Source organism: Felis catus, chromosome C1, assembly GCF_018350175.1.
Source record: "Felis catus isolate Fca126 chromosome C1, F.catus_Fca126_mat1.0, whole genome shotgun sequence".
Classification (NCBI taxonomy): domain Eukaryota; kingdom Metazoa; phylum Chordata; class Mammalia; order Carnivora; family Felidae; genus Felis; species Felis catus.
Genome location: NC_058375.1, coordinates 35,941,981 through 35,965,909, shown reverse-complemented (window position 1 = coordinate 35,965,909; position 23,929 = coordinate 35,941,981). Strand labels below are relative to the sequence as shown.

Here is a 23,929-nt window from a genome sequence, read left to right as displayed (position 1 = left end):
ATTCTTCATACTTGAACAAAAGCCTGAAGTCTTGAAACAGCGACACATTGTTGTGGGTATTACAATTAATCTAGGAGCAAGGAAGAATTATAGCAACAATAGCTAACATTCTAATGTATAATAAGAACTAGGAACTGCTAAGTAAGCTACGAAGATGATCTCAAAGAATTAATAATATTCCCATTTTATAGGTTAAGAAAAGTAAGGCTCTTGCCTGAAGGCCACAGATAAAATGACAGTGAGTTTTAACTGAGGAAACTGAATACAGAGCCCCAGTTTTTTAAACCACAAATCAGAGGAGTGAAACAATCAGATTTCAAAAAGATTCCCTCCAGCAGCTGTGGAAGGAGCGGATGGGAGAAGTAAAGCAGCAATCCTGTGATCAGAACGAGTAAGGAAGTTGTCTACCGAGGATCAGCAACAGGGCAGAGGCTGGGGGGATCGGGGTGGAATATTTGAGAAACATTTGGATACTTTTCAGTGCTTCGTATGGATCAGACGTGATCCTCCGTGGACGGCAACAGGACCCTGGTCTCGGCCTTGAGCGCAAGACACGCAGGGCCCCCCCCTCCCTCACAGAGACCCAGATTAACCGAGGCATTATGGATTTGGAAACTGTAGCTCTCAGCTCTCCGACCCCAAACGTCGGGGGCAAGGAGGGGTATTCGTACCTTCCGCGTCCTAGCCCGCCCACAACAAGGAAAGTGCTGACTCATTCTGGCGGGGCGCTTTCGATCGGGGCGGGGCTCGGACCAGATCCCCCTCCTCTCTCCACCTCTTACACCCCTGGCCCGCTCTGACTCTCGCGAGAGCCCTACAGGCTATAAAGGCAGTGCCTCCCGCGTGCTTCACGCGTTTTCTTCCTGGCTGGCTTTTGGTGTGTTGTGCTTTAGACCTGGTAAGAGGCGCCCCTGTACCCCTGTTGTCGCCTTTTCCTAGTCCATCCGGGGACCTGCCCTACTAGGTTCGGTTTGTTGTGACGGGGGAGGCGGTTCGGCGAGGTGTGGCGCGCTCGAGAGTGGTTAGGTGGTACGTACACCCTTCAGTGGGCCCTCCGTAGAGATGCGGTGACTTGTTTAAACCCCGAAGTTAATATCGGCTCGAGTTTCCTCTTCCCCCGGCAACCCGAGCAGAGGGCGCTCATTGGCTTGGTATGGCGCCGGGGCGGACTCGTGGTAGTAGTGGGCTCTCCTCGACTAGCCTTCTGGGCGCGGCGGGTTCGGGAAGCTTCTAGAATGGACCTGGAAACTGACCTGGGGCTACCCGCCCGACTTGTGGTAGAGGCAAAGGCTTTTTCCGGTCCTCAGCTGTGACTAGATGAGGAGTTTCGGATATGAAGATTCCCTTCCCTGTATTTATTTTTTTCATTTACGGAATAGGGTTTGTGGTGGTCCCAAATGCCTTTGCGAAGACTGCGCATTTTTTTTTTTTTCTGGTGCTTTCCGAAGTGTTGGGGGTTATGATAGGAGTGGCAGGAGGGTACCAGAAGTAGAGTTTGGGGGTGTGGCTTTCGCCTGTGGAGTTTGGGGGCGGATCCTCGGAGGGTGCCCACAAAGGGCTTAAGGTCCAACAGCCTTCCCCTCCTTAAGTTGGACTTTAGCGGACGTGGGGGCCGTCTGGAAAAGCAGGTTTGGACGAGAAGGGCCTTTATGTTGGTCACACCCTATATATTTGGTCGCCAAGTTGGAGCGTGCCTTACTAGTTAAAAAAAATTTTTTTTTAATGTTTATTTTTGAGAGAGCGAGAAAAGGGGAAAGGCGGAGAGGGAGACAGAATTTGAAACAGTCTCCAGGCTCTGAGCAGTCTGTCCGTACGGTGCCTAAAGCGAGGCCCGAACTCCGGATCGCCGAGATTATGACCTGATCCAAAGCAGGTCGGAAGCTTAATCTACTGAGCCACCCAGGCGCTGCTTTTTTGTTGTTAAAAGTGTGTGTTAAGCAGTAAAGTTTGCAGTGATTGGGGCACCTGGGTGGCTTGGTCGGTTGAGCGTCCAACTTCAGCTCAGGTCATGATCTCCCCTTTAGAGGGTTAGAGCCTCGCATCAGGCTCTCTGCCCTTCTCTCGCTGGTGCTCTCTCTCAAAAATAAATATTAAAAAAAAGTTTTCAGTGATCGATGCTCACAACGTTTTTGGTTGTGGTGCTATGCACCAAAAAACTTTGGGACTTGGAAAATTAGCTTGCTGCTTTCAAACTGATGGCGTACTGGGTTAGCTCTTAACTCCTTATCTTTGTTTCCACCTGGGTGAATCCAGTGCAGCATTGCTTTTTAGCAATAGACTCTCGTCCTGGCCCCAGGTCAGAAACCCATTTTTGTAAGCACTTCAAGTGCTTAAAACACAACCCCTGAAGTTTTGGAATTTAGTAGATGCCAGAATAGTGGTCTTGCCTCTTAAAAAATTGGATTGCTTTAGGGTGTGTGCTCTTGTGGGCAAATGTACCTGGAGAAACCTCAAGTGTGCTTCCTGAATTATGAAGGCAGATGAAGGTGCAGTCCAGGGAAAGGGGGGGCAACATGACCACATCTAGGAATCAGACACTGGCATTGTTCATTTGGGCTCAGGTTTGGGGCTGAACCTTCCTTTGTTTCTTTATGTATAATGAAAATACAGAAGGAAAATGCCTTTGCACAAATCCTATTTTAGAAAAAGTAATAGAGGTTACTTTAGTTTATAAAGAAATTGCTGTGTTTAAGTGAAAATGATAGACATGGAGTATCTGGTTTTGTTTCAAAAGATGGAAAGCTCAGTTTATGCTTCTTACTAATGTAAAAATTAATGTATATGTTCAGGGCCACTGGACAATTAATTCTTTTATCATTCTACAGCTAAGTTTCTAAGTAGATGAAATGTGCTGGTTATCTAAAAAAAAAAAAAAAAAAAGTAAGGCTTGTTTCTAATTCATTTCCTCTTTTATCTTTTTCAGCTGATAATAAGATGTCTTCAGGAAATGCCAAAATTGGGCATCCTGCCCCCAACTTCAAAGCCACGGCTGTTATGCCAGATGGCCAGTTCAAAGACATCAGCCTATCTGACTACAAAGGTGAGAGTAATTACTTTAGATTCATTAAAATTGAATTACTTTAGGGGCACCTGGGTGGCTCAGTTGGTTGAGCATCCGATTTCAGCTCAGGTCATGATCTCCTGGTTCGTGAGTTCGAGCCCTATGTCGGCTCTGTGCTGACAACTCAGAGCCTGGAGCCTGCTTCAGATTCTGTGTCTCCCTCTCTCTCCGACCCTCCCCCGCTCATGCTCTCTTTTTCTCAAAAAAATAAACATTAAGATTTAACTATTTTACAATTTAAGGTGGCTCATTAGGTTTCTGTATCTGTCATGTTTGATTGTAAAATGAATTTATATATTGTAGGTCATCATCTTTAGGGTAGGAGGCCGTTTACCTACATGTTGAAGTAGTGATTACCAACCATGGTCATGGGGGTAGACTTTAGGTTCAGACTGCTATGGAAAAAGCCCATGCTTCATTATGTCTGGGTATATTAGTTCAGTTATCTTCTCAGTATTTCATTGAAAGCTCAAGTTTTTGGGGCTTAAGCTGTTTATTAAGTTTTTGAAATAATGTATGGCACAGCTGCTATAATTATTAGGCAGAAGGCTTAGGTACATTCCCTTGACTGTTTTGCCCCAAGAGAAGAGTTGATGGTACAGTTGGAACAACTCTTCCTGTTACAGTTTCATGCAAACACTTGGCAAATTCTAATGAGGCTCTTCCTTTTTTTTTCTTTCTTGTTAAACCTTAACAGTCCTAGAACAGCTGAGATTTCTGGGATAGTTGATACAAATTCCTTGAAATGCGAACCCGAAACTCCGGTTTTAAGTGTACCTTTCTTAGTGGTGTGGTAATTAGTTTCTAGACTCGGCTTTTGCACGAACATGTGACTAAGGTTTCCTAATGCAGCACATTTGTTCGGAATGAGAAGCAAGTAAGAGGAGCCCTATGGAGGGAAGCTCCTCTGGCAAACAGGATAAGTAGCACCAGAGGGAGGTGACCCTGGCCCAAGGGTTTAGAAAGAGCTGCTCTCTGTCCTCCAGGGCTTGACCTGAGGTTTCAAAGTGCTTGTTAGGCAAAGCCCTGGAGAGGTTGTTTAGATGAGTGAGTTTCTACTGATTTTGGTTTTCAGAGTAAATGTCAAAAGGAGCACCTTTGGTTTTCAGACATTGCTGCTACCTGGAAATGAGTGAATATTTGGAACTGTTTTAATAATTCAGCCCATTAGGTGTGGTGAAAGGCTGCTTGGCCAGTTGAAGATCTACTTCTGTTGGTAATCTGAGTGACCTCAGTAAAATTTACACTAAAGATCCTTTCAGGATCTCTACCTTTCCTGTTACCTTTCAGGACTTTTGAAACTTTTGCCTCAAGAAATTTTTCTTGTCCTATTAGTCTTGTTGGATTTGTGCTGATTCAGGTGATCACTTAAACCTTACTTGTCCCGTTGATGTGGTTCATTGTGGAAGAAGCACAAAAGGCGTTTTGTTTTGTTTTTCTTTATTGCTTTGTAGCATAGAATCCAGTAATTGAGCTTCTCCTGTGGGTTAATTGTAATCATTGGCATTAGGCTATCTAGTAGGTATTTGCATCCTTGGTTTTGCTTTTCTTCATTGGAGAACTTGGTGTTTGTGCTAACTTTTTTTTTAATGTTTATTTTTGAGAGAGACCGTGTGTGAGCGGGGGAGGGGGAGAGAGACAGAGACAGAGACAGAGACACCAAATCTGAAATAGGCTCCAGGCTCTGAGCACAGAGTCGGACGTGGGGCTCAAACTTGGGAACGGGGAGATCATGACCTGAGCTGAAATCGGAGGCTTAATCTGACTTCACCCAAGGAGCCATTCAGGCCCCCTCCTGTGCTAATTAAAAAAAAAAAAAAATTTTTTTTTAATGTTTATTTTTGAGACAGACAGAGCATGAAGGGGGAGGGTCGGAGAGAGAGGGAGACACAGAATCTGAAGCAGGCTCCAGGCTCTGAGTTGTCAGCACAGAGCACGACGTGGGGCTCAAACTCAGACTGTGAGATCATGACCTGAGCCAAAGTCAGAAGCTCAATGGACTGAGCCACCCAAGTGCCCCCCTCCTGTGCTAATTTTAACTACCTAGAGATAAAGATCAAACTGAACAGTGTTTATCTTATAATTGGCAGCTAGTGAGGAGGCAGGAAAATAAAGCACAGAACTGAAAGGAACTTTTTTTAATACAGGCTTTCCTGCCACAAGATGTTCTAAAAGTAGCTGCTATGAGACATCTGTGTTGAGTGTTGGTGTTTAGCAATTGTTTATAAAAAGGCTTTTTTTCCTCAGAGAAAAATGCCTTCAGGTTTTTATTTTTTTATTTTATTTTATTTTATTTTATTTATTTTTGGGACAGAGAGACAGAGCATGAACGGGGGAGGAGCAGAGAGAGAGGGAGACACAGAATCGGAAACAGGCTCCAGGCTCTGAGCCATCAGCCCAGAGCCCGACGCGGGGCTCGAACTCACGGACCGCGAGATCATAACCTGGCTGAAGTCGTACGCTTAACCGACTGCGCCACCCAGGCGCCCCAGGTTTTTGTTTTTAAAAAAATATTTTGTTTATTTTGAAAGAGAGGGCATGAGTGAGGGGCAGAGAGAGGGAGAGAGAATCCCAGGAGGGGCAGAGAGAGAAAGAAGTAGAGCTTGAACCTGGGTCTAAGTCAGATCCTTAACGACTGAGTCACCCAGGTGGCCCAAGGTTTTATCTTAAATATCAGCACCCAACAGGGGGGCTGAAACTCCAAGCTGGGAGATCAAGAGTCACAGACACCACCCACTGAGCCAGCCAGGTGCCCTTTGTAAAGCAAGGAAGTATGTTTCAAAGGCAAACTTGTGGCTTTTCCTCCCCCTCCCTCCCCAGGAAAATACGTTGTGTTCTTCTTTTACCCTCTTGATTTCACCTTTGTGTGCCCCACGGAGATCATTGCTTTCAGTGACAGAGCGGAAGAATTTAAGAAACTCAACTGCCAAGTGATTGGTGCTTCTGTGGATTCTCATTTCTGTCACCTGGCATGGTAAATCTCTTGGTCAACTTTTGCATATGAACTTTGAACTAACCGCAACTGGGACTGGAGGCTTTGATAATAGACATGCTCAAGTATTGCCTTCTGGCTTCTGATGGAAGGAGTGTGCAACGGCTGTGACTTCTTGTTGCTCTCATCTGGCAGCAAAGAAGCAGCAGCCTGGGTTGCAGCTGAGTATCCTGGTGACCTTAACTGTCTTCAGGCACTCACTTTACTGCTGGAAAAAGTTTGAAGTCTTTTGGGGATTAGATTAGATTACAGTTACTTCACATTACATTAGGAATGTTGAAAAAGGGAAGGAATAGAAACAGTTAATGCTTTTGCTACACAAGAGTTTAAATTAATGTGATTGTATGTGTGCCTTTTGCTGTAGGATCAACACACCCAAGAAACAAGGAGGACTGGGACCCATGAACATTCCCTTGGTATCAGACCCCAAGCGTACCATTGCTCAGGACTATGGAGTCTTAAAGGCTGATGAAGGCATCTCATTCAGGTATTTACCTACCAGTGGGCTGTCATCAAAATTATCTGATTGACTTGAGGGCCTTTTTTATTTGGAGAAAGATAGGACCCTGATCTGTAGACTCTTTTGTGTGTGTGTTTTTTTTCCCCTCCAGTTAATTTACTGAGAAATAATTGACCTACGTTACTGAATAAGTTTATTTTTAACTTTTTAATTTTATTTACTTAAATTTTATTTTATTTTTTAAAATTTATTTTGAGAGAGAAGAGAGCACATGAGTAAGGGGGATGCAGAGAAGGGGAGAGAGGATCCCAAGCATGCTCAGCGTGTAGAACCTGATGTAAGGGCTCAGTCTCCTGAACCATGACATCATGACCTGAGCCCAAATTTAGATTTTATTTTTTAAGTAATCTTTACTTCCAACGTGGGGCTCGAACTCACAACCCTGAGATCAAGAGTCATATGCTTTACCAATTAAGCCAGCCAGGCTCCCCCATCACTATATGTGTCTAAAGTGTACAGCATGGTGATCTAATCTCCTTCCTTCTTGCCTTTCCTTTCTCTCTCTCCCTCTCTCTTTCTCTCCTTCCTTATCTGTATGCCTAAGACCTGAAGCTCGAGAGTAGTACGATTTTCCAACTGAGCAGGGGTTGGGGGGGGGATGCTTCTTCACTAGAGGCAAAGCCAGTGCAAGTCTGGGAGGCCAGCACATTTTCATTTCCATTGTAAGCAGTTTCCAAACTGATATTGCATCTCTCTCAAGCCTTCAATCTCTTCTTCCCAGGGGCCTCTTTATCATTGATGAGAAAGGTATCCTTCGACAGATCACAGTAAATGACCTTCCTGTCGGCCGTTCTGTGGATGAGACTCTGAGACTAGTTCAGGCCTTCCAGTTTACTGACAAGCATGGGGAAGGTAAGCCAATTCACCTAGTGACTTGACAATAGAATGGTGGTAGGATACGAAAGATGGCAGGAACATGGTCTATCAAATGAGAAAAATCTGTTTCTCCAAGAAATTGAAGTCTTTGCATTATACTGGGTTGTGGGGATGAGATAATGGAAAAGCTTGGGGAAGAGAATATAAAGGTTTTTTGTTCCAGCTCCACATTCCCAGCTTCTGCCCTGCTCATTTAGAATCACTGCTGAAGCCTTTAAGTTATTAAAGGAGTGTAGGAGGATTTCATAGGTGTATAAGGACAAAACAAAAGGCTTGAGAATTATATCTAGAGATAAAGCATGCCATTCTTGACAAGTGTTTATTGGGAGAGGAGCTTAATTCCTGTGGTCCGTATTTGTTTTATGATCTTTTTAAAACACAAATCTAAGACCAGTTTTGAATTTTGGAAAATATAAATAGGGCTAAGATAACTTGCCCAAGGACAATGGACAGATACAGCTAATACTTTTTTTTATCTTCTTAAATACATTCTAAAAAATAAATAATAAAACGTTTTATTGTACAGCGTTGTTGCATTTGTAAGAATTACACTCTGCAAATAACCAAATTATGTAAATGTTTAAAACTTTTTTGAAGGAAGAGGGTTAGGGATAGAGGGTTTCAAATGAAATATCAAGGTTCTTCATTAGACATTTGAGGATCAAAGACTTTTTTGTTAAATTTTTTATTTTTAATTTTTTTGTTTAGAATGCCTGTGAGTGGGGGAGGGGGAGAGAGAGAATGTGAAGCAGACTCCATGCTTAACATGGAGTCTGACGCAGGGCTCATTCCCATGACCCTTGGATCATGATCTGAACCAAAATCAAAGAGTTGGGCACTCAACTGGCTGAGCTACCCAGGTACCCCAAAGATGTTTTACAAGGTTGTCCTTAGAGAATCTACACATCACTAAAGAGATTCAATTTAGGGTTTTTTACCTAGCATTTTAGAGGGTAGACCTTTCTTTTCCTATTTATCCAGCATTAGTACTTTCCTTCTAATATTCTTACTGCAGTATGATAAAGTACTGAACTACTTGATCCCAGCTTTTGAGTTTGTAAGGGTGTAGCTTTTTTTTTTTTTTTTTTTAAAGTTTAATTTTGAGGGAGGGAGAGCAAGAGATCCCAAGGAGGCTCCATACTGTCTGTGCAGAGCCTGATGCAGGGCTCAAAACCACAAACTGTGAGATGACCTGAGCCAAAGTTAGATGCTTAACCGACTGAACCACCCAGGTGCCCCTAGATGTTTAAGTTTTTGAGACCGTGCCAGAGCATGTGCACAAGCAGGGAAGGGGCAGAGAGAGAGAGACAGGGAGAGAGAATCCCAAGGAGGCTCCACGCAGTCAGCACAAAGCCTGAAGTGGGGTTTGATCTCACAGACCTTGAGATCATGACCTCAGTTGAAATCAAGAGGGGGAAACTTAACCAACTGAGCCACCCAGGTGCCCCAAGCCTGTAGCTTTTTTTACTTTTTCCCCCCTCACTGGAGTATAGTTGTTGCTGGAATGAGACAACCTTATCTTAAGAGTTAGTTTAGTTTTTTTAAGACTTAGCTCCTGAGGCTACAGGTGCTGGGTATGTGGGGAATGGAGATCTTGACGCCTATACCTTTCCAAGCTTAACATAATTGAGGATGAGAAGGACAAGATAGTTACTTTGTTTTTAATTTTTTTTAATGTTTATTTTTGAGGGAGACCGAGCACGAGCAGGGGAGGGACAGAGAGGGAGACACAGAATCCAAAGCAGGCTCCAGACTCAGCTGTCAGCACAGAGCCAGACATGGGGCTTGAACCCACGAACCATGAGATCATGACCTGGGCCCAAGTAGACTACTTAAGCAAGTGAGCCACCCAGGTGCCCTAAGGACAGAATAGTTGTGATCAAGTGCTACTGATGTCAAATCAGCTGCACAAGTGTACTTCAATAAATTTGTCTTAACGTTCCATTTTCTTTCTCTAGATAATAAATAGTTCAGACTAGTTTTCTAAGGCCCATTTCACCTCTGAATTTGTGGTAAAGAACATGGAAGTTGATAAGAGTTGGAATTGATGATGTCTCTTAGGGGAACCGAAAAGTGATAGTTTGGCTAGAGGGGAACGCTAGTATGAATCCATGAGCGCTGATACCCAAAGGCACCATTTGCGGAAGCTTGTGTGGATTGAAGGAGCTGACCACTGCTGAGACTGCCTCCTGGTGGGGGATGAGATTCAGCACAAAGAAGTTGCTGAGGAGTGTTGTTAAAGCCCTTTATTGAACTTCCTAGCACCTTGCATATAGGTGAGACTTGAACCCAAGCTTTCATAACTGAAGATTGCTTTTTCAGAGTCTTGGTCTCTTCTTTCCATCTCACTAGAACAGGCATAGCTTGTTGTGTGTAGCCTTTATGATTTATATGATAATTGCCATTTGAGAGCGTGTGAATACCAAACATGGTGTGTGAGGTACTTTGTGTTATTTGACAGGTAACTCTACATTTCTATTTTTTGATGTAATTGACATATAACGTCAGTTTTAGGTATACAGTGAAATTGTTTCATTTGTATTTATATATTCTATGTTCCCGTGTTTTCAAGTTTTTATTTAAATTCCAGTTAACATAATGTAACAGTTTCAGGTGTAAAACTTAGCAATTCATCACTTACAATACCAGTGCTCTACACAAGTGCCCTCCTTCATACCCATCACCCATTTAACCCATATCCTGCCCCCCCATTCCCTCCAGTAACCCTGTTTTTTTTTCTTAATTTTTTAATGTTTATTTTTTTTTTAATTTTTTTTTTCAACGTTTATTTATTTTTGAGACAGAGAGAGAGCATGAACGGGGGAGGGGCAGAGAGAGAGGGAGACACAGAATCGGAAACAGGCTCCAGGCTCTGAGCCATCAGCCCAGAGCCTGATGCGGGGCTCGAACTCACGGGCCGCGAGCTCATGACCTGGCTGAAGTCGGACGCTTAACCGACTGCGCCACCCAGGCGCCTCTTTAATGTTTATTTTTGAAGGAGAGAGAGACAGAATGTGAGTGGAGGAGGGGGCAGAGAGGGAGGGAGACACAGAATCAGGAACAGGCTCCAGGCCCTGAGCTGCCAGCACAGAGCCCAACACGGGGCTCAAACTCGAGTAATGAGGTCATGACCTGAGCTGAAGTCAGATGCTTAACCTACTGAGCCACCCAGGTGCCCCTCAGTTTGCTTTCTGTAGTTGAGAAACTACGTTGTTATTTTTGAGGACTCAAACGAATATTGTATTTTTTTATTTTTTTTTTTCTTCATTTTTATTTATTTTTGGGACAGAGAGAGACCGAGCATGAACGGGGGAGGGGCAGAGAGAGAGGGAGACACAGAATCCGAAACAGGCTCCAGGCTCTGAGCCATCAGCCCAGAGCCTGACGTGGGGCTCGAACTCACGGACTGTGAGATCGTGACCTGGCTGAAGTTGGACGCTTAACCGACTGCGCCACCCAGGCGCCCCTCAAACGAATATTTTAAATACAGTATTTATTCATAGTAAATGTGGAAATCAAACCAAATTCACAGCTGTTCTTTTTTTTTTTTTAATTTTTAAAATGCTAAAAAAGTCCCTCTTGAGGGCTGTTTTTGGAAGTTTCTTATACTGAGGTTACCATGACTATGTCACTTTCTCCTTGGAGAGTCATGCTATTTTGAAAGGTGGTTTATGTGGGGCTTAACCAGTTCTTCTGTACCCCATGTTCTGAGAAAACCAACACTGCTGGGTATGAGTGAAACATGCAAGTGTGGTTCTTTCTGTCTTGTCACTGATAACTGGTTATATTCTTTTTTTTTTTTTTTTTTTAACATATTCTTAAGTGCCATGAACCTTTACTGCCCATGAGAATAAGTTGGCAAGGTTTTTCTGGTTCATTATTCCTATCTTTGTGTCATGATTTATAATTGGGCTTTTCTTTTAAAGGTTATATGTTTTCTAAGACCAACTTTGTTGGTTCCCTGTTCACATCTACTATCAAACTTCTGGCTGGCCCTCACCTGGTCTCTGCTTATTTGCTGTTCTTTGTTCTCTAGCTTTTTTATGCTTTAGGGACCTGTGTTTTAACCCTTTGGTGCTAATAAAGCTAATAATTGTAACAATCAAGTGAAGATTCCAGGAAAGTAATGGATGGCAGCTGGGTCCATCTATACTTTGTTCCCAGACAGCTGGTTGCAGAGTGACATCTAAGGCTATGCTATCCTTGGACTGAAAGGGGTTCCCCTTCTCTCACTTGAGCAAGAGAGATTTGCTGCTTCATTATTGGACTTGGTGACTATGTGTCTCCTAGAAGATGGAATAGCAAATGGAAGTGAAAAATCAGAGATTGGTTTCCTTGCTTCTCTCTCCTCACGTTAGTCCAAGGAGCATTGCTGGCTCAGGATTATAGGAAAAGGTTAAAAGCTATGCTTTCTGCATAAATGTATGAAAGATTCAAATGCAGACCTTTGTTTACCATGGGGTAGAAGGCACTTACTTAGACAAATAGGGCCTGTTATGGGGGTCCTGCCCCCATGTATTTCAGGCTGTCCAGTTTGGCAGTTAACACTGAGGAGGCAAACTGGTTGCTATCTTCAGATCCTCTAAGGGCTGTCAGAAGGAAGAAGCAGCTTAGTGTTAACTGTTGTTACACAGTCCTAGCTTTGTTTGTTTAGCTTATTTCTTGGTATGTAGACAAATCGTGATTTTTATTTTTTTTTATTTTTTTATTTTATTTTATTTATTTATTTATTTATTTATTTTTTGTTTTAAGAGCCTGTAAACTGGGGAAGAGGGGCAGAGGGAGAGAGAATCTTAGGCTCCACCCTCAGCATGGAATCCAACGCAGGGCTCAATCCCACAACCCTGGGATCTTGATCTGAGCCAAAATCCAGAGTCGGACACTGAACCAACTAAGCCACCCAGGCACCTCTAAAGTTTTTAGATTTTTAATGCAATACAGTGTGGCCTAATCTGTCATTAAGTGTATAATTCAGTGGCATTAATTGCATTCACAATTTTGTGTATCCATCACCAGTATTTTCTGAATGTTTCCATCATCCCAAATAGCCATAACCATTAAGCATTAACTCCCCATTCCCCTTTCCTTCCAGCCCTTGGTAACTTCTACTTTCTGTGTCTATGAGTTTGTCTATTCTAGATATTTCATGTAAGTGAAATCATACGATATTTGTCCATCTATGTTTGGTTTCTTTCACTTAGCATAATGTATTCGAGATTCTCAAGGTTCATGTTGCAGTGGGTATCAAAACTTTCTTTTTTAAGGCTGAATAATACTCCATTTTATGTGTATATGTCCTATTATGTATTCTTTCATTTCTTGATGGACAGAGTTTTTTATCTTTTGGCTGTTGTGAATAATGCTGCTAGAGTAATGGTGAACAGGTATCTGAATCTTTGTTCCTATTTATTTTGAGTATTTACATTAGAAGTGTAATTGCTGGGTCATGTAATTCTGTTTAGCTTTTTCAAGAATTGCCAAACTCTTTTCTATAGCAGCTGCACCATTTTACATTCCCACTAGTAATATCAAGGATTCTCTACAACCTTGCCAACACTTCGTCTTTTTCCTTTTTTTTTTTTTTAAATGCTATATAGCCTGGTGGGTGTGAGGAGGTGTCATTGTGCTTTTGATTTGCATGTCCCTAATGATCAGTGATATCGAGCATATTTTCATGTGCTTATTGACCATTTGCATATCTTTAGAGAAATGTCTACTCAAGTCCTTTGCCTGTTTTGAACTAGGGTGTCTTTTGTTGAGTTGTGGGAGGTTTTTTTTGTTTTTTGTTTTTTTCTTTGTAAAAGTTCTTTTTTAAGTTTGAGAGAGCAAGTGGGGAAGGGACAGGGAGAGAAAGGAAGAGAGAATTGCAAGTGGGGCATGAATTTGACATGGGGCTCAAACTCACGAACCCTGTGAGAACCAAGAGTCAGATGCTTAACCGACAGTCACCCAGGCGAGTTCACTGGATCTCTTCAGTTGTGGGAGTTCTTTATACATTTTGGATATTAATCCCTCATCAGATACATGATGGGTAAATATTCCCATTCTGTGTGTTAACTCTTAAAATGTCCTTTTTGGGGCACCTTTGTGGCTCACTCAGTTAAGCATCCAACTCTTGATTTTGGCTTAGGTCATGATCTTATGATCTGGGAGTTCCAGCCCAACATCAGGCTCTGTGTTGACATTGTGGAGCCTGCTTGGGATTCTGTCTCCCTCTGTTCCTCCCTGCTCACTCTCTCTCTCAGAATAAATGAAAATAAACTTAAAAAAAAAAAAGGCCTTTGTACAAAAGTTTATAATTTAGATCAAGTCAAATTTATCTGTTTATTGTTGCATGTGCTTTTATAATCCTATCTACGAATACATTTCCAAATCCAAGTTTGTGAAGTTCTCTGTTTTCTCCAGAGTTTATGATTTTAGCCTTTATCTTTAGGTTGACCCATTATTGAGTTGATTTTTTTTTTTTTTTTTTTTTTTTTAATATGAGGTGTAAAATAGGGATCCGCCTTCTTTCTTTCTCATGTGGAAGTCCAGCTGGTCCCAGCACCATTTATTGAAGAGCATTTAAGATTTTTAAAAAGATACACCTGAAGGGGTGCCTGGGCGGCTCAGTCGGTTAAGTGTCTGACTTTGGCTCAGGTCATGATCTCACGGTTTGTGAGCCCCGTGTTGGGCTATGTGCTGACAGTTCAGAGCCTGGAGCCTGCTTTGGATTCTGTCTTCTTTCTCTGCCCCTCCCCAACTTGTGCTCTGTCTCTCTGTGTCTCTCAAAAAATAAATATAAAAAAATTTTTTTTAAAGATATACATGAAGCATACATAAAATAATTGAGGAAATACAAATACCGATTCATCCACTGTCTACTGTTAACAAATATTAATACATGTGTTTTTTTTTGTTTTGTTTTGTTTTGTTTTGTTTTTTTGCTGTATGTGCATTACGCAGATTATTTGTAGACCAAAGCATACAATTGAAGCTTGTAAGGTAGTTACTTAATTTCTTTAAATTTCAGGTGCTGCATGAATAAATTAGATATAATAGCATTAGGGTTGTGGTGAGGATTGAATTATGTTTGTAGTTATCCTTGCACTAAAAGACTTGAATTATCTCACACTATAGCATAAGTATTCTGGTTCCTGAGTGTTCAGCCTCTTAAGGTATCAGATTTGGTTTTGAGCCTTTTGTCTGATTGTCACCCATTTGTCCATGGGAGGAGGGTGGAACTCACCACTGAGCAGGTTATTAATTGATAGTACTCTTCTCTTGCAGTGTGCCCAGCTGGCTGGAAGCCTGGCAGTGATACCATCAAGCCTGATGTCCAGAAGAGCAAAGAATATTTCTCTAAGCAGAAGTGAGCGCTAGGCCTTTTTAGGGCCCGGCTGCATTGGCTGGCCATGAAAACAAAATCTCTTTTGTACTATTGTCATGCTTAAGACACAAGACTTTAGATTCAGTGCAGATGTGGTATGGGATGGGGCAGGCCTTTCCTGCAGGGGTTGGGGAGGCCAGCCTTTCTTCCTCTGGAGAGAATGGCCCATGCTGTGCTATGGGGCAAGTCAACTGATGTGTACAGTAGTGGGGCATCACTTTTGATCTTTGTTTCTATTAAACTTGAACTGAGACCTTGTTGAGTCTTCATTTCAGGGGGCACTAGCTTTGATTTTAAGAGTAATTTACTCTCTGCTTTCCTTTTTTAGGGTAAAATGAAGGTTGATAGCTGCCTCGGAATCAGAAAGTTACATTGGGTGGGGGATATGCAAGTAGACACAGGAAAGGAACTGAACCCAGGTGTAAACATTTTCACTACATTTGGGGGAGAAGAGCAAGATCTGCAGTGTTGGTCAAAACACTGCAATTTGTCCTATAGGTGAAGCATAAATTGCAGGTTGCAGATGGAGGCCCCAATGAGATTACTTGGACATTTATACTATTGGGAGGGCTGCATGAGAACTTGAAGCTTGGCCTCTTCTAAATGTCCAGTACTGGCTCTGTAGAAGATCAGAATTAGAGGCTTTGAAACTAAAAGGGGGAGGGGGAGACAAACTGCCCTGTTGTTTGTAGGGGAAGGCTACATTCATCTCCTTGTTCTGAGGTGGGAGGGGTATAGGGGAGGTGAAGGTGGGTTTCTCCTGAGCCCTTGTGGGTAAGATTCAAAACTGAGTCTGGTGTATTATGTACCCTTTCAGACATAAGCTAATCTAGTCTATCCTCCTCCTCCCAAGCAAGACCTAAGAGCAGTAGTACAGAATTCCCAGGGCTTTCAATGACAGCTCATACACCCCTTAATATAAACCAGGCATGGTTTCAAAAATGCTTTGCATGTGTTTATTCCCCACAACAAGCCTGTGAGGCAGGTGCCGTTAGGTAGGAGATGATTGCCTTTTAGGCTCTGTAACAAGTAGGATCTTGGAGCACTGGAGAGAAATGGAAAGGAATAATCCTGTATTTTAAGGTGGGAATTCTGGATCTGTCTTGTCTTTCACTTCTTTTGACTAAATTTTTCTGAGCTTTGTTATCTTCACTGAAGAGCTCTATTACAATCCTTGTATCAAAAATATTGTACCCAGGCACCTGGGGTGGCTCCTTTGGTTAAGCATCCAACTCTAGATCTCAGCTCATGTCTTGATATCAGGATCGTGAGTTCTAGCCCAATGTTGGGCTCCACACTGGGCATGAAGCCTGTTTAAACAAAAATATTGTACCCAAAATAAAATATCTGGCCTTGCCAAAGCCAAAGGAGTTCTAGAGCCAAGTACCACTTATAAATAGGAATCTCAGAGGAGGGAGGATATCAAGGGCCAGGGGATGCAGGTGGTGAGATACTGGGGCTGAGCCAGCCTCGGGCTCTGCTGGGATTTTGGGGCTTCTTGGGTGGGAGTGTGGTAAAAGGAAGCTCAGGTGATGCAGAGCTAGGATCTTCTGAGGGCTGGGCCAAGCCCAACAAAGCTAAGCGTTGGGCAGGTGGAGTAGAAAAGTAAGCCTTCTGTTCTTCTGAGTAACGCTCCTGTGGTGTTACAGCATCCCGGTATGTCCAGTCACGCCAGTGGAAATTAAAGCCTTCAAGCAGGGTGATTCGGGCAGCTCTTGTAGGTACACAGTCCAGGGGCTTTGTGGGTGGCAGATCTGGCACCTCTATTCCTGGCAGCAGCATTACTCCTCGGATGGCAAACCAGCCTCCGTATCGGGGATGTATGCACACACCTGATATGTGCTGAGGAGATGGTAAAGCAAGGTCATGGAGTAAGTCCAACTATCATCACTGCAAGCTAGGCTTGTTCATTTATTTTCAAGGAACACTGATTCCACATTTGAACCTCTCCTTTGGCTGGGTTCCCCTATTTCCTCTCATGGACAACCCTTTTCATGAGCTCACTTTGGCCATGAGGAACCTAGAAGGAAGGGTTTATTAAGCTGAGTCTCTGTCAACTTCCCAGTCTTATTGTTGGGTTTCCTGATTACTGCTCTACCCCCTCCGTCCTGTAACGAGATTTTAACAGACTAAGTTCTCTGACCTGATGTGTTCCCAGGCCGACTCCAGAAAGCATGTGGGGTTGGGCTCCTGACTAGGGCACACCTTTCCCTTGGATTGTGTCTACCAAATCATTTACCCAGGGTAGGTGGAAGAATGTGAATTGGTATCTTGAGGAGCCTTCACCATTTTGTCCCAGTCCCTACTCATTCACACTTGCCCTCTGACCTGGGTCCCCCAGGGGTCAGCCTCCACATCCTTCCGTTGGTAGTAGTAAGCAGCCCCTGCCACATGGGCTGCAGTCTGGGCCAGAATCTTGGGGCGCCGATTGGGGTGTACCTCGTAGTCAGCGATGACTTCCATTTGCAACTCTGGGAGGTTCTGGAATAGAGATGGAAGCTCATTTCAACATGAGAGGAATCATGACTTTGTCCTAGAGAGCCCAAGTTGTGTTAACTTGGTCCTGTCCTCAGAAGTTGTTTAAAGGGAAAACATGACCTTAAACGTGGGGGGGGGGGGGGGAGCTCCACTGTGAAGAAAATGATACTCTGTCCAGGAAGGTCCATATTTGAAGGGAAATAACAAGGTCTTGCTCACAAATGCCTATTACAAGGGGTGACTTGGCTCTGCCCTCCCAAGTCTCAGTGTGGAGGAAGACATGGCCCAGCTTTGGGGAGACCCAATGTATGTGTGTATATATATATGTGTGCATGTGTCTGGTGGTGGTGGGGATATTGTTCTACCCTCAAAAGGCCCCAAAGACACAAAACGTCCAGGTCTAGGGCAAGGACAGGTGAAAGATGCTTAGGGGATGCTAGGCTTATTCCTATTTCACTTGGAGGCTAAGGGAAGTCTGGTTTGAAGTTCATGTAATTGCCCATCTGAGGGTAAGTGAGATTGATTATAGACCTGGGGGGCTGCTAGAAGAAGGTGGCTGAAACTGGGCTAAGGCAGAATGGGGAGAGCTCACAATGTCAAAGATGCTCTAGCATAGCCCATCTGAAAGTAGCTCATAGCTGTAAGTAGGTCTAGATCCTGCACTGAGCTTAGAGTAGCTGAAAGCAGCTATGGGTTTGAAACCTGGGGGAATATATGAACCTTACTCACCTTTCTAACACGGCCCAAGTGGTAGGCTACACACTGGTCCACAGGGTCAGTCAGTGGTCGGAGATGGCAACTCTGCAGGAAGGGTTTGAGGGCCCGGTCAAACATAGCAGGTGTGCTGAGTACCAGGAAGGCCAGGGTAGGTCCTGGCAGGGGTAGGTGGAAGGCTGGAGGCAGGAGTGCATTATACCATGCCACCTAGAACAGAGAGAAAATTCAGGCTACACAGGAGGGCCAATTTAGGCCTTTGTCAGGTCCATACCTTGGCCCGGCATTCAAGGCCTCATACATCTTGGGCTGTCTCCATCTCATTCATTCAGTGAATGGATTTCTACTGATGCTGCATGATGTATATTTATGGGGGACTCCTCCATAGGGGAATCTGACAGGGAGTTTGGGATAAAGAGGCAGAGAATTCATGACTAAGAACCAAAAGAAACTGTACTGTGATTAGTGCAATGACAGGGCCTGATGAGGATCCTGTGAAACTAGAAAAGGCTTCTTGGAAGCTGTTTTTGAACGGTAGGAAGGAAACTGACAAGATGATGTAGGTAGAGAAAATCTGGTGTTTTATTCTAAATAGAGGGCACAGCATTAACAAAGACATGCAAAAATGACATATTTGGAAAACAGCAAATTGTCTAGTTTGATAGAAGTGAAGGGTCTGTAAAGAGGAGCAGGAGAGAAGGGTGGAAAGATCAGTAGGCGTGAGATTATGACTGGCCTAGATACTAATTTAAGGAATATAGGTCTAATTTGGTGACAATGGGGGGGGGGGGTTAGCCATTTAAGATTTAAGGAGGAAATGTACATGATCGGCTTTGGAAAGATCTGGCTGCAGTGTAAGGACAGGTTGAATGCAAAATGATAGCAAGCAGATTATTGCAGTAATCCAAGCACAGAGGGGTTGGATGGAAGGGAATGGACTTGGGAGACTCAAGTGACAGATTCCTAAAGGTCTTGGTGTCTGACTGGATGTGGGGGAGGGAAAGGGTGAGAAGTAGGAGTCTAGTACAATAACTCTTACTACTCACCCAGTTCTACCTGACCCACCAAACATTCTCACTCTCTCCATACGTACCATCCACCACTACCTCCACACCTTTACTTAAGCTGTTCCTGATATTTGGGATGTACATAATACCCTTTCCTTCTTTTCATATATAGCTCAACTCTATATTTTTTTCTGGGAAGTCCTTCTCAAGCTAGACCCAACATACTTTCACTATATTCTTTCCCAGCACTGCTGTGTGCCACTCAGTGGAAGGGGTGGGAGTGAGTTGTCTCTTAAGCATTAGGCAAAGGGCTCAACCTGAGTTGATTTAGCTTTGTGTCCAAGCACACAGCTCAGTACAAAGGGCACTGGATAAGGGGGAAGGATCTGTGTAAACAAGGGTAGGTAGTGGTGCCAGACTTCTGTGACAGGCAAGTGCACAGTTTCTGTATCCAGCCCAGCGCTGGTGATTGGCAACATCATGAATTAGCCCTCTGTTAGTAGATGGAACAAACCAGCCAATTGTTTGCTTGTTCAACAACAGGAATGCCCTTCCCCCCTCAGATAACCTAAATTTTAGCTACACAAACCTACAAGGCCTTGCTCTATCCTAACTCCTTAAGGAAGCTTTTTTTTTTTTTTTTTTTTTTTTTAACGTTTACTTTTTGGGGAGAGAGACACAGAGCAAGAGAGCGAGCGAGCTGGAGAAGGTCAGAGAGAGAGGGAGACACAGAATCCGAAGCAGGCTCCAGGCTCTGAGCTGTCAGCACAGAGCCCAAGGCGGGGCTCGAACTTAAAACCGACGCTTAACCAACTGAGTCACCCAGGCGCCCCTTCTGAAGGATGCTTCTCAAATGACTCTGACCCCACTGGTCACTTTCTTCCTGTAAACTATGGAGGTGGTAGAGCCACAAGATTACTGGGTTATGTGGTGTCTCCCATTCATCAATATGGCGTTATATGGGATTTCAAGGACAAACGTGCGGCCGTTTCTCTACCTCTTTAACAAAGTCCCCATTGACACCATGTTCCCGTACGTCAGATGGACATGGGGCCAAAGGAGCTCGGGAAAGATCAGAAGGCTCTCGAGCTTCACGCCAATAGCACCGAGGCCAATCATACACCTCGCTCCAGCACCGCAGAGGGATAAACCAACCTGGAAGGGGTAAACCTCGAAGCCAAAAGGGCACAATGTGTCTTCGATCTTCTGCTTCAGTTCTGCGACTTGCAGCTCCATAGCGCACGCAACGCGCAGACCTTGCTGGGGAATGGAGTCTCAAGGATAACCTGGGCCGTTAAGTTTCAAGGTAGCTTGGACTCCATTTCCCAAGAACCACTGGGATCAGCAGCGGGGTAGCGTTGGCTCTATGCAATGCATTTTGGGATATGTAGTGCACTTGGTCCTTGGGTCCAACAACTACAGAATCAGAAAGCCTCGGTTTCCCGGCAAGCTTCACGGTGGCGGTGTCAATGCTCGTGCCGCTACCAGGGAAACGTAGTTCTACAGCCTCCATCGCCGGTTGTTTCCTCGAGAGACGAACTCAGTTTCCCACGTAGCGCTGCGGCAGCCAGTCCGAGGTCGGACTTTCCCGGCCTACGGGAGGGTTTGAACTGGGCAGTAGTCGCTGGCACAGGTTCGGAGTGATGGTACCTGTGTCTTGGGTCTGGGAAGGTTTCGACCAAGATTCGGCACTCTCAATTCCCACCTGATAATTGAGTATCAAAGCATCCCGCTTTCCCCCTAGAGTCCCCAAGCTCTGCTCTCCTGACCAGTCCCAGTTTGGCTTGATAACTGCATCCCTCCCTCCCTTTAGTATTACATCCCCACTCCCCACTTTCGATCTGAAGTGTGGCCTTACTGGGCTGTGTCTCTGGTGTTCCGGGCTGGAAGAGCAAAGGCACAAGACGTCAGGGAGCCTTGCGGAAGGTTATGAGTAGGAGCCTGAGCTGGTCTGAGCACCTCGACGTGCTTCTCAATGCTACCGATGGAAATGTGGCCAGGATTAAGGTGAGGGGGCACCTGAGGGCCCCCGTTAGAGGTTTGGGTTTAGGGACACTCAGAGCCTATTGGCCTGTGAACTTTTTTTTTTTGTAGCAGCGGCTGTATCCTCTTGGAGTCTCCACAGCGGGTGAGTATTGTCCCTTTTCTGCCCCCGTTCTTTTCTTTTTCCAGGATCTGCTTTTTTCCAGTGCCTGTATCATCCACTATTCCAAATTCCAACTGTTTTTTTTTCCTGAACAAACATCTGTTTTCTCCCCAAAGTTAGGCCTTACAATCATCCCTTGCTTACTCCCTCAGCAGGAGATTTGGCTGGGACCTGGATTTCCCCTCATCACTTGCCTCCTCAGTCTGGAGTCCATGCTCAACAGCCTTGGGCTCTAGAGACTCCCTTTGTCCCAGAGAGGCTGAGTTGGGGTAAGGCCCATGGTGCATCTTCTCTCTGGGATGAAGTTATTATTCTCCAATCCCAGCTTCAATCCCAGGCTCAGGTAAAGTGTGGAATCCTAGGTGTGTATGTGTTTGTGTTTGTGTGAGATGCCCCTTGCACAGTAGCTCAGGTGGCTTTTCTTGCCTGGGTAGGTGACTGAGACACTAAGACAGGCTGTGCAGGGGCTGCTGGAAGAGCAAGAGCAGCAGAAGTATAAGATCTGTACCCTGGAAGGTATATGGCCAGTTATTTTTTTCCTGCACACAGCTCATTATGTATGCACACAGTTTTGTTACATATCTCCTGTGTGTGCACTTGTGTCTTGATTTGCAAGTGGAATCTGTAGGCTCATGTGTAAAAGTCTCAGAAGGACTGATCCTCAGTTTGTCCCACTACAGCATCACTAAGGTTGCTGCAGGAGAGCCCAGAGCAGAGGGTCCTTCTCCTGGATCAATGCCTGGAGGGGCTGAGAAGGGAACTGCAGGGCCTTCGAAGCCAAGTGCAGGAACAGGCCCAAGCCCAAATACAAACAGGACCACAAAAACGTAGTGCTACTGGTGGCCTTCACCAAGAGCTGCAGAATGAGTAAGTGATGGGCAAGACCTCTCCTTCTTTGGGCCTCTGAATTCTTGGCACTCTGGTAGTGTCCTCAGGGCTTGTTGATTGGCTTTCGAATGACACTGCTGTCATCTGTGCAGGTGTCAACTCCTGTGGGAGGAATCAGAGATTCTTCAGGAGGAGCTGAAATTGCTGCAGGACCAGCTGAGTGAGTAAAAGATTGGGGGTGGGTATGAGTTCACCTGTCCCCTTTTCTGGAAAGCCTTTTTGCTGTCCCAGTAAGTGGCCATAGCTCTGATTTCTTGAGTTGCTCAGAAGTCTGGCCAAGTGTTTTGTCTTGCCTCCATGGTGTGAGTCTAGTTTCCCCAGTCAGTTTGGAATGCTAGACCAGAATGCTTCTGTCTCAGTTTTCAGCACCAGGCTGGGTACAAGGCCAGGAGGAGAAAAGAAAGAAGTTGGAGAACAGCTCTCTTACATTTTTCTCTCATTGAAGGCCAGCACCAGGAGCTGCTGCTGAAACAGATGGCTGAAGGGGGGCAAGCTCAGGCCCACAGCTGGAAGGTAGGACCAGGATCAGACCTATTTCTTCATATCTCCCTATGAAGGCTCCTTCCTTTCTGTCTTTTCTGTTGTGTAGGCAGGCCAGCATACCCTTTCCCACCCCTATCTCTTTCTCTCTTCCCTGTGCTGACTCTACCTCCCTCCAAAGCTTTTCTTCCCAAGCCCTCTTCTCCAGGTTGAGAGACTGTCATTGCCCACATGAGGGTTCCATGTGTGCTGAAGATGCCAATGGTGGGGAGGGGGATTCCTCCTGGAGAGGGAGAGGAATGTACCTACCTAGTCCTACCTGGGCCCATGGTCTGGCAGACGTTGGAGCAGCTGCAAAGTGGCAGGGAGGTCAAGGGTCACACCCTGGAGGCTGCCAGGACAGAGGTCCAGGATGCCAGGCAGGAGCACAACCTCCTCAGGTCAGGGGGTGTGGATGCTTGTGGCAGTGGAAGGGATATGTCTCAGAGGCCAGGCATTGGGGACCAAAGTTCAGCTATCCTAGATTTGACATGGGCTGGTAGGGGTGGTATGGTATCTGGGTCACAGCCTGTAAAGGCAGTACTGGGCATTCTTTACTTGATACAGGGTCACTGAGGTATCTTTATATGTTTGAAGGATAAAGGGAGAGGAGACCGGGGTCCTGGCCTCACGAAGGAGAACAGTTCTATGGTGGAAGGGTCCTCTTGACCCACTGTCTCCATCTCTGCTTCTGATTCTGTTCCCCTTTCCAGGACCTCCATTCACATCCTCCAATCTAAGTTGTCCCTGGCTGCCACCTTCACCATGTCTCTTTCTTCATCTACCTCTGAAGTCAGTCTTCCAGACACCAACAGTAGCTGGGAAACTAGGTGGGAGTAAGGGCAGGGATCCCAGGTCTGGGGGAGGGTGAATCTGAATGGTGCATGTGTGTCAGCTGCCTGATTATTTGGCACTGGGTAGAATGGAGTCTCTGCCTCTTTTTTAGTGAATCCATCATTCTGTCGTTACTTATCCCAGGTCAGGCTTGTATGTTCCTCCCCATCAGACAGGCCTAGGGCCTAGTTCTGTGTGTATCATAGTGCTTGCTGATGGTTTGTTTTCTTTTCCCTTTTTATCCCCTTAGATCTCCAGAAGAGCACACTTTCTAACCTGGAGCCCAGCAGCTTTCAGCTTTAGGCCCAGAGCCTTGGGCAGGAGAACATATTCTTTAAGGGCCCCACAATGTTCCTGAGTGACCTGTAAGAGCTTGTAAGAGTAGCTTTGCTCACCTTCCCCTTCAAGCCCCTGTTTCTGGGCCCCATGTCCCTCCTTTCTTGATCTAGCTGGTATCTGCCCTCTTACTGAGGCTTGTCACTGCCTGCCCACCAGGAAATAATTACAATAAATGTTTTAACTCTT

At 44.8% G+C, this 23,929-nt stretch overlaps 3 protein-coding genes across 16 annotated transcripts; 2 read left to right on the top strand and 1 right to left on the bottom strand.

Annotated features, from left to right (window-relative positions):
• Positions 1-743: 743 nt before the first annotated feature.
• PRDX1 (peroxiredoxin 1) lies at positions 744-15,071 on the top strand. Its single transcript, XM_003990035.5, has 6 exons — positions 744-898; positions 2,924-3,040; positions 5,882-6,035; positions 6,418-6,540; positions 7,295-7,425; positions 14,719-15,071. Exons 2-6 carry the CDS (start codon positions 2,935-2,937, stop codon positions 14,802-14,804), a joined length of 600 nt encoding a protein of 199 aa, XP_003990084.1. The 5' UTR covers positions 744-898; positions 2,924-2,934; the 3' UTR covers positions 14,805-15,071.
• On the top strand, positions 14,191-23,929 carry CCDC163 (coiled-coil domain containing 163). Of its 13 annotated transcripts, none has more exons than XM_045035727.1 (9): positions 14,191-14,201; positions 20,589-21,024; positions 21,112-21,145; positions 21,316-21,506; positions 21,598-21,679; positions 21,844-22,030; positions 22,144-22,211; positions 22,497-22,564; positions 23,655-23,929. In XM_045035727.1, exons 2-9 carry the CDS (start codon positions 20,947-20,949, stop codon positions 23,760-23,762), a joined length of 816 nt encoding a protein of 271 aa, XP_044891662.1. In that variant the 5' UTR covers positions 14,191-14,201; positions 20,589-20,946; the 3' UTR covers positions 23,763-23,929. The 13 variants fall into 13 exon arrangements, with proteins under 13 accessions (XP_044891662.1, XP_044891663.1, XP_023114398.1 ...); XM_045035728.1 differs by lacking the exon at positions 14,191-14,201 and having other exon boundaries at positions 20,448-20,594; positions 20,831-21,024; XM_023258630.2 differs by lacking the exon at positions 14,191-14,201 and having other exon boundaries at positions 20,448-20,650; positions 20,831-21,024.
• Positions 15,761-20,389, bottom strand: MMACHC (metabolism of cobalamin associated C). Of its 2 annotated transcripts, XM_003990034.5 has the most exons (4): positions 20,173-20,389; positions 18,026-18,220; positions 17,147-17,299; positions 15,761-16,660 (listed from the first exon to the last, which is right to left on the bottom strand). In XM_003990034.5, the coding sequence occupies exons 1-4, from the start codon at positions 20,251-20,253 to the stop codon at positions 16,241-16,243; spliced, it is 849 nt and encodes a 282-aa protein (XP_003990083.1). In that variant the 5' UTR covers positions 20,254-20,389; the 3' UTR covers positions 15,761-16,240. The 2 variants fall into 2 exon arrangements, with proteins under 2 accessions (XP_003990083.1, XP_011282947.1); XM_011284645.4 differs by lacking the exon at positions 17,147-17,299.

Excerpts from the sequence above, each read along its gene's own strand:
- PRDX1 (XM_003990035.5), top strand. The coding sequence starts at position 2,935 with ATGTCTTCAGGAAATGCCAAAATTGGGCATCCTGCCCCCAACTTCAAA. Across the intron at positions 3,041-5,881 it reads CAGCCTATCTGACTACAAAG|GAAAATACGTTGTGTTCTTC; the intron begins GTGAGAGTAATT and ends CTCCCTCCCCAG. Across the intron at positions 6,036-6,417 it reads CATTTCTGTCACCTGGCATG|GATCAACACACCCAAGAAAC; the intron begins GTAAATCTCTTG and ends CTTTTGCTGTAG.
- MMACHC (XM_003990034.5), bottom strand. The coding sequence starts at position 20,253 with ATGGAGCTGCAAGTCGCAGAACTGAAGCAGAAGATCGAAGACACATTG. Across the intron at positions 18,221-20,172 it reads TCGAGGTTTACCCCTTCCAG|GTGGCATGGTATAATGCACT; the intron begins GTTGGTTTATCC and ends TCTCTGTTCTAG. Across the intron at positions 17,300-18,025 it reads ACTTGGGCCGTGTTAGAAAG|AACCTCCCAGAGTTGCAAAT; the intron begins GTGAGTAAGGTT and ends TCTCTATTCCAG.
- CCDC163 (XM_045035727.1), top strand. The coding sequence starts at position 20,947 with ATGAGTAGGAGCCTGAGCTGGTCTGAGCACCTCGACGTGCTTCTCAAT. Across the intron at positions 21,025-21,111 it reads GAAATGTGGCCAGGATTAAG|CAGCGGCTGTATCCTCTTGG; the intron begins GTGAGGGGGCAC and ends TTTTTTTTGTAG. Across the intron at positions 22,565-23,654 it reads CTCAGGCCCACAGCTGGAAG|ATCTCCAGAAGAGCACACTT; the intron begins GTAGGACCAGGA and ends TTATCCCCTTAG.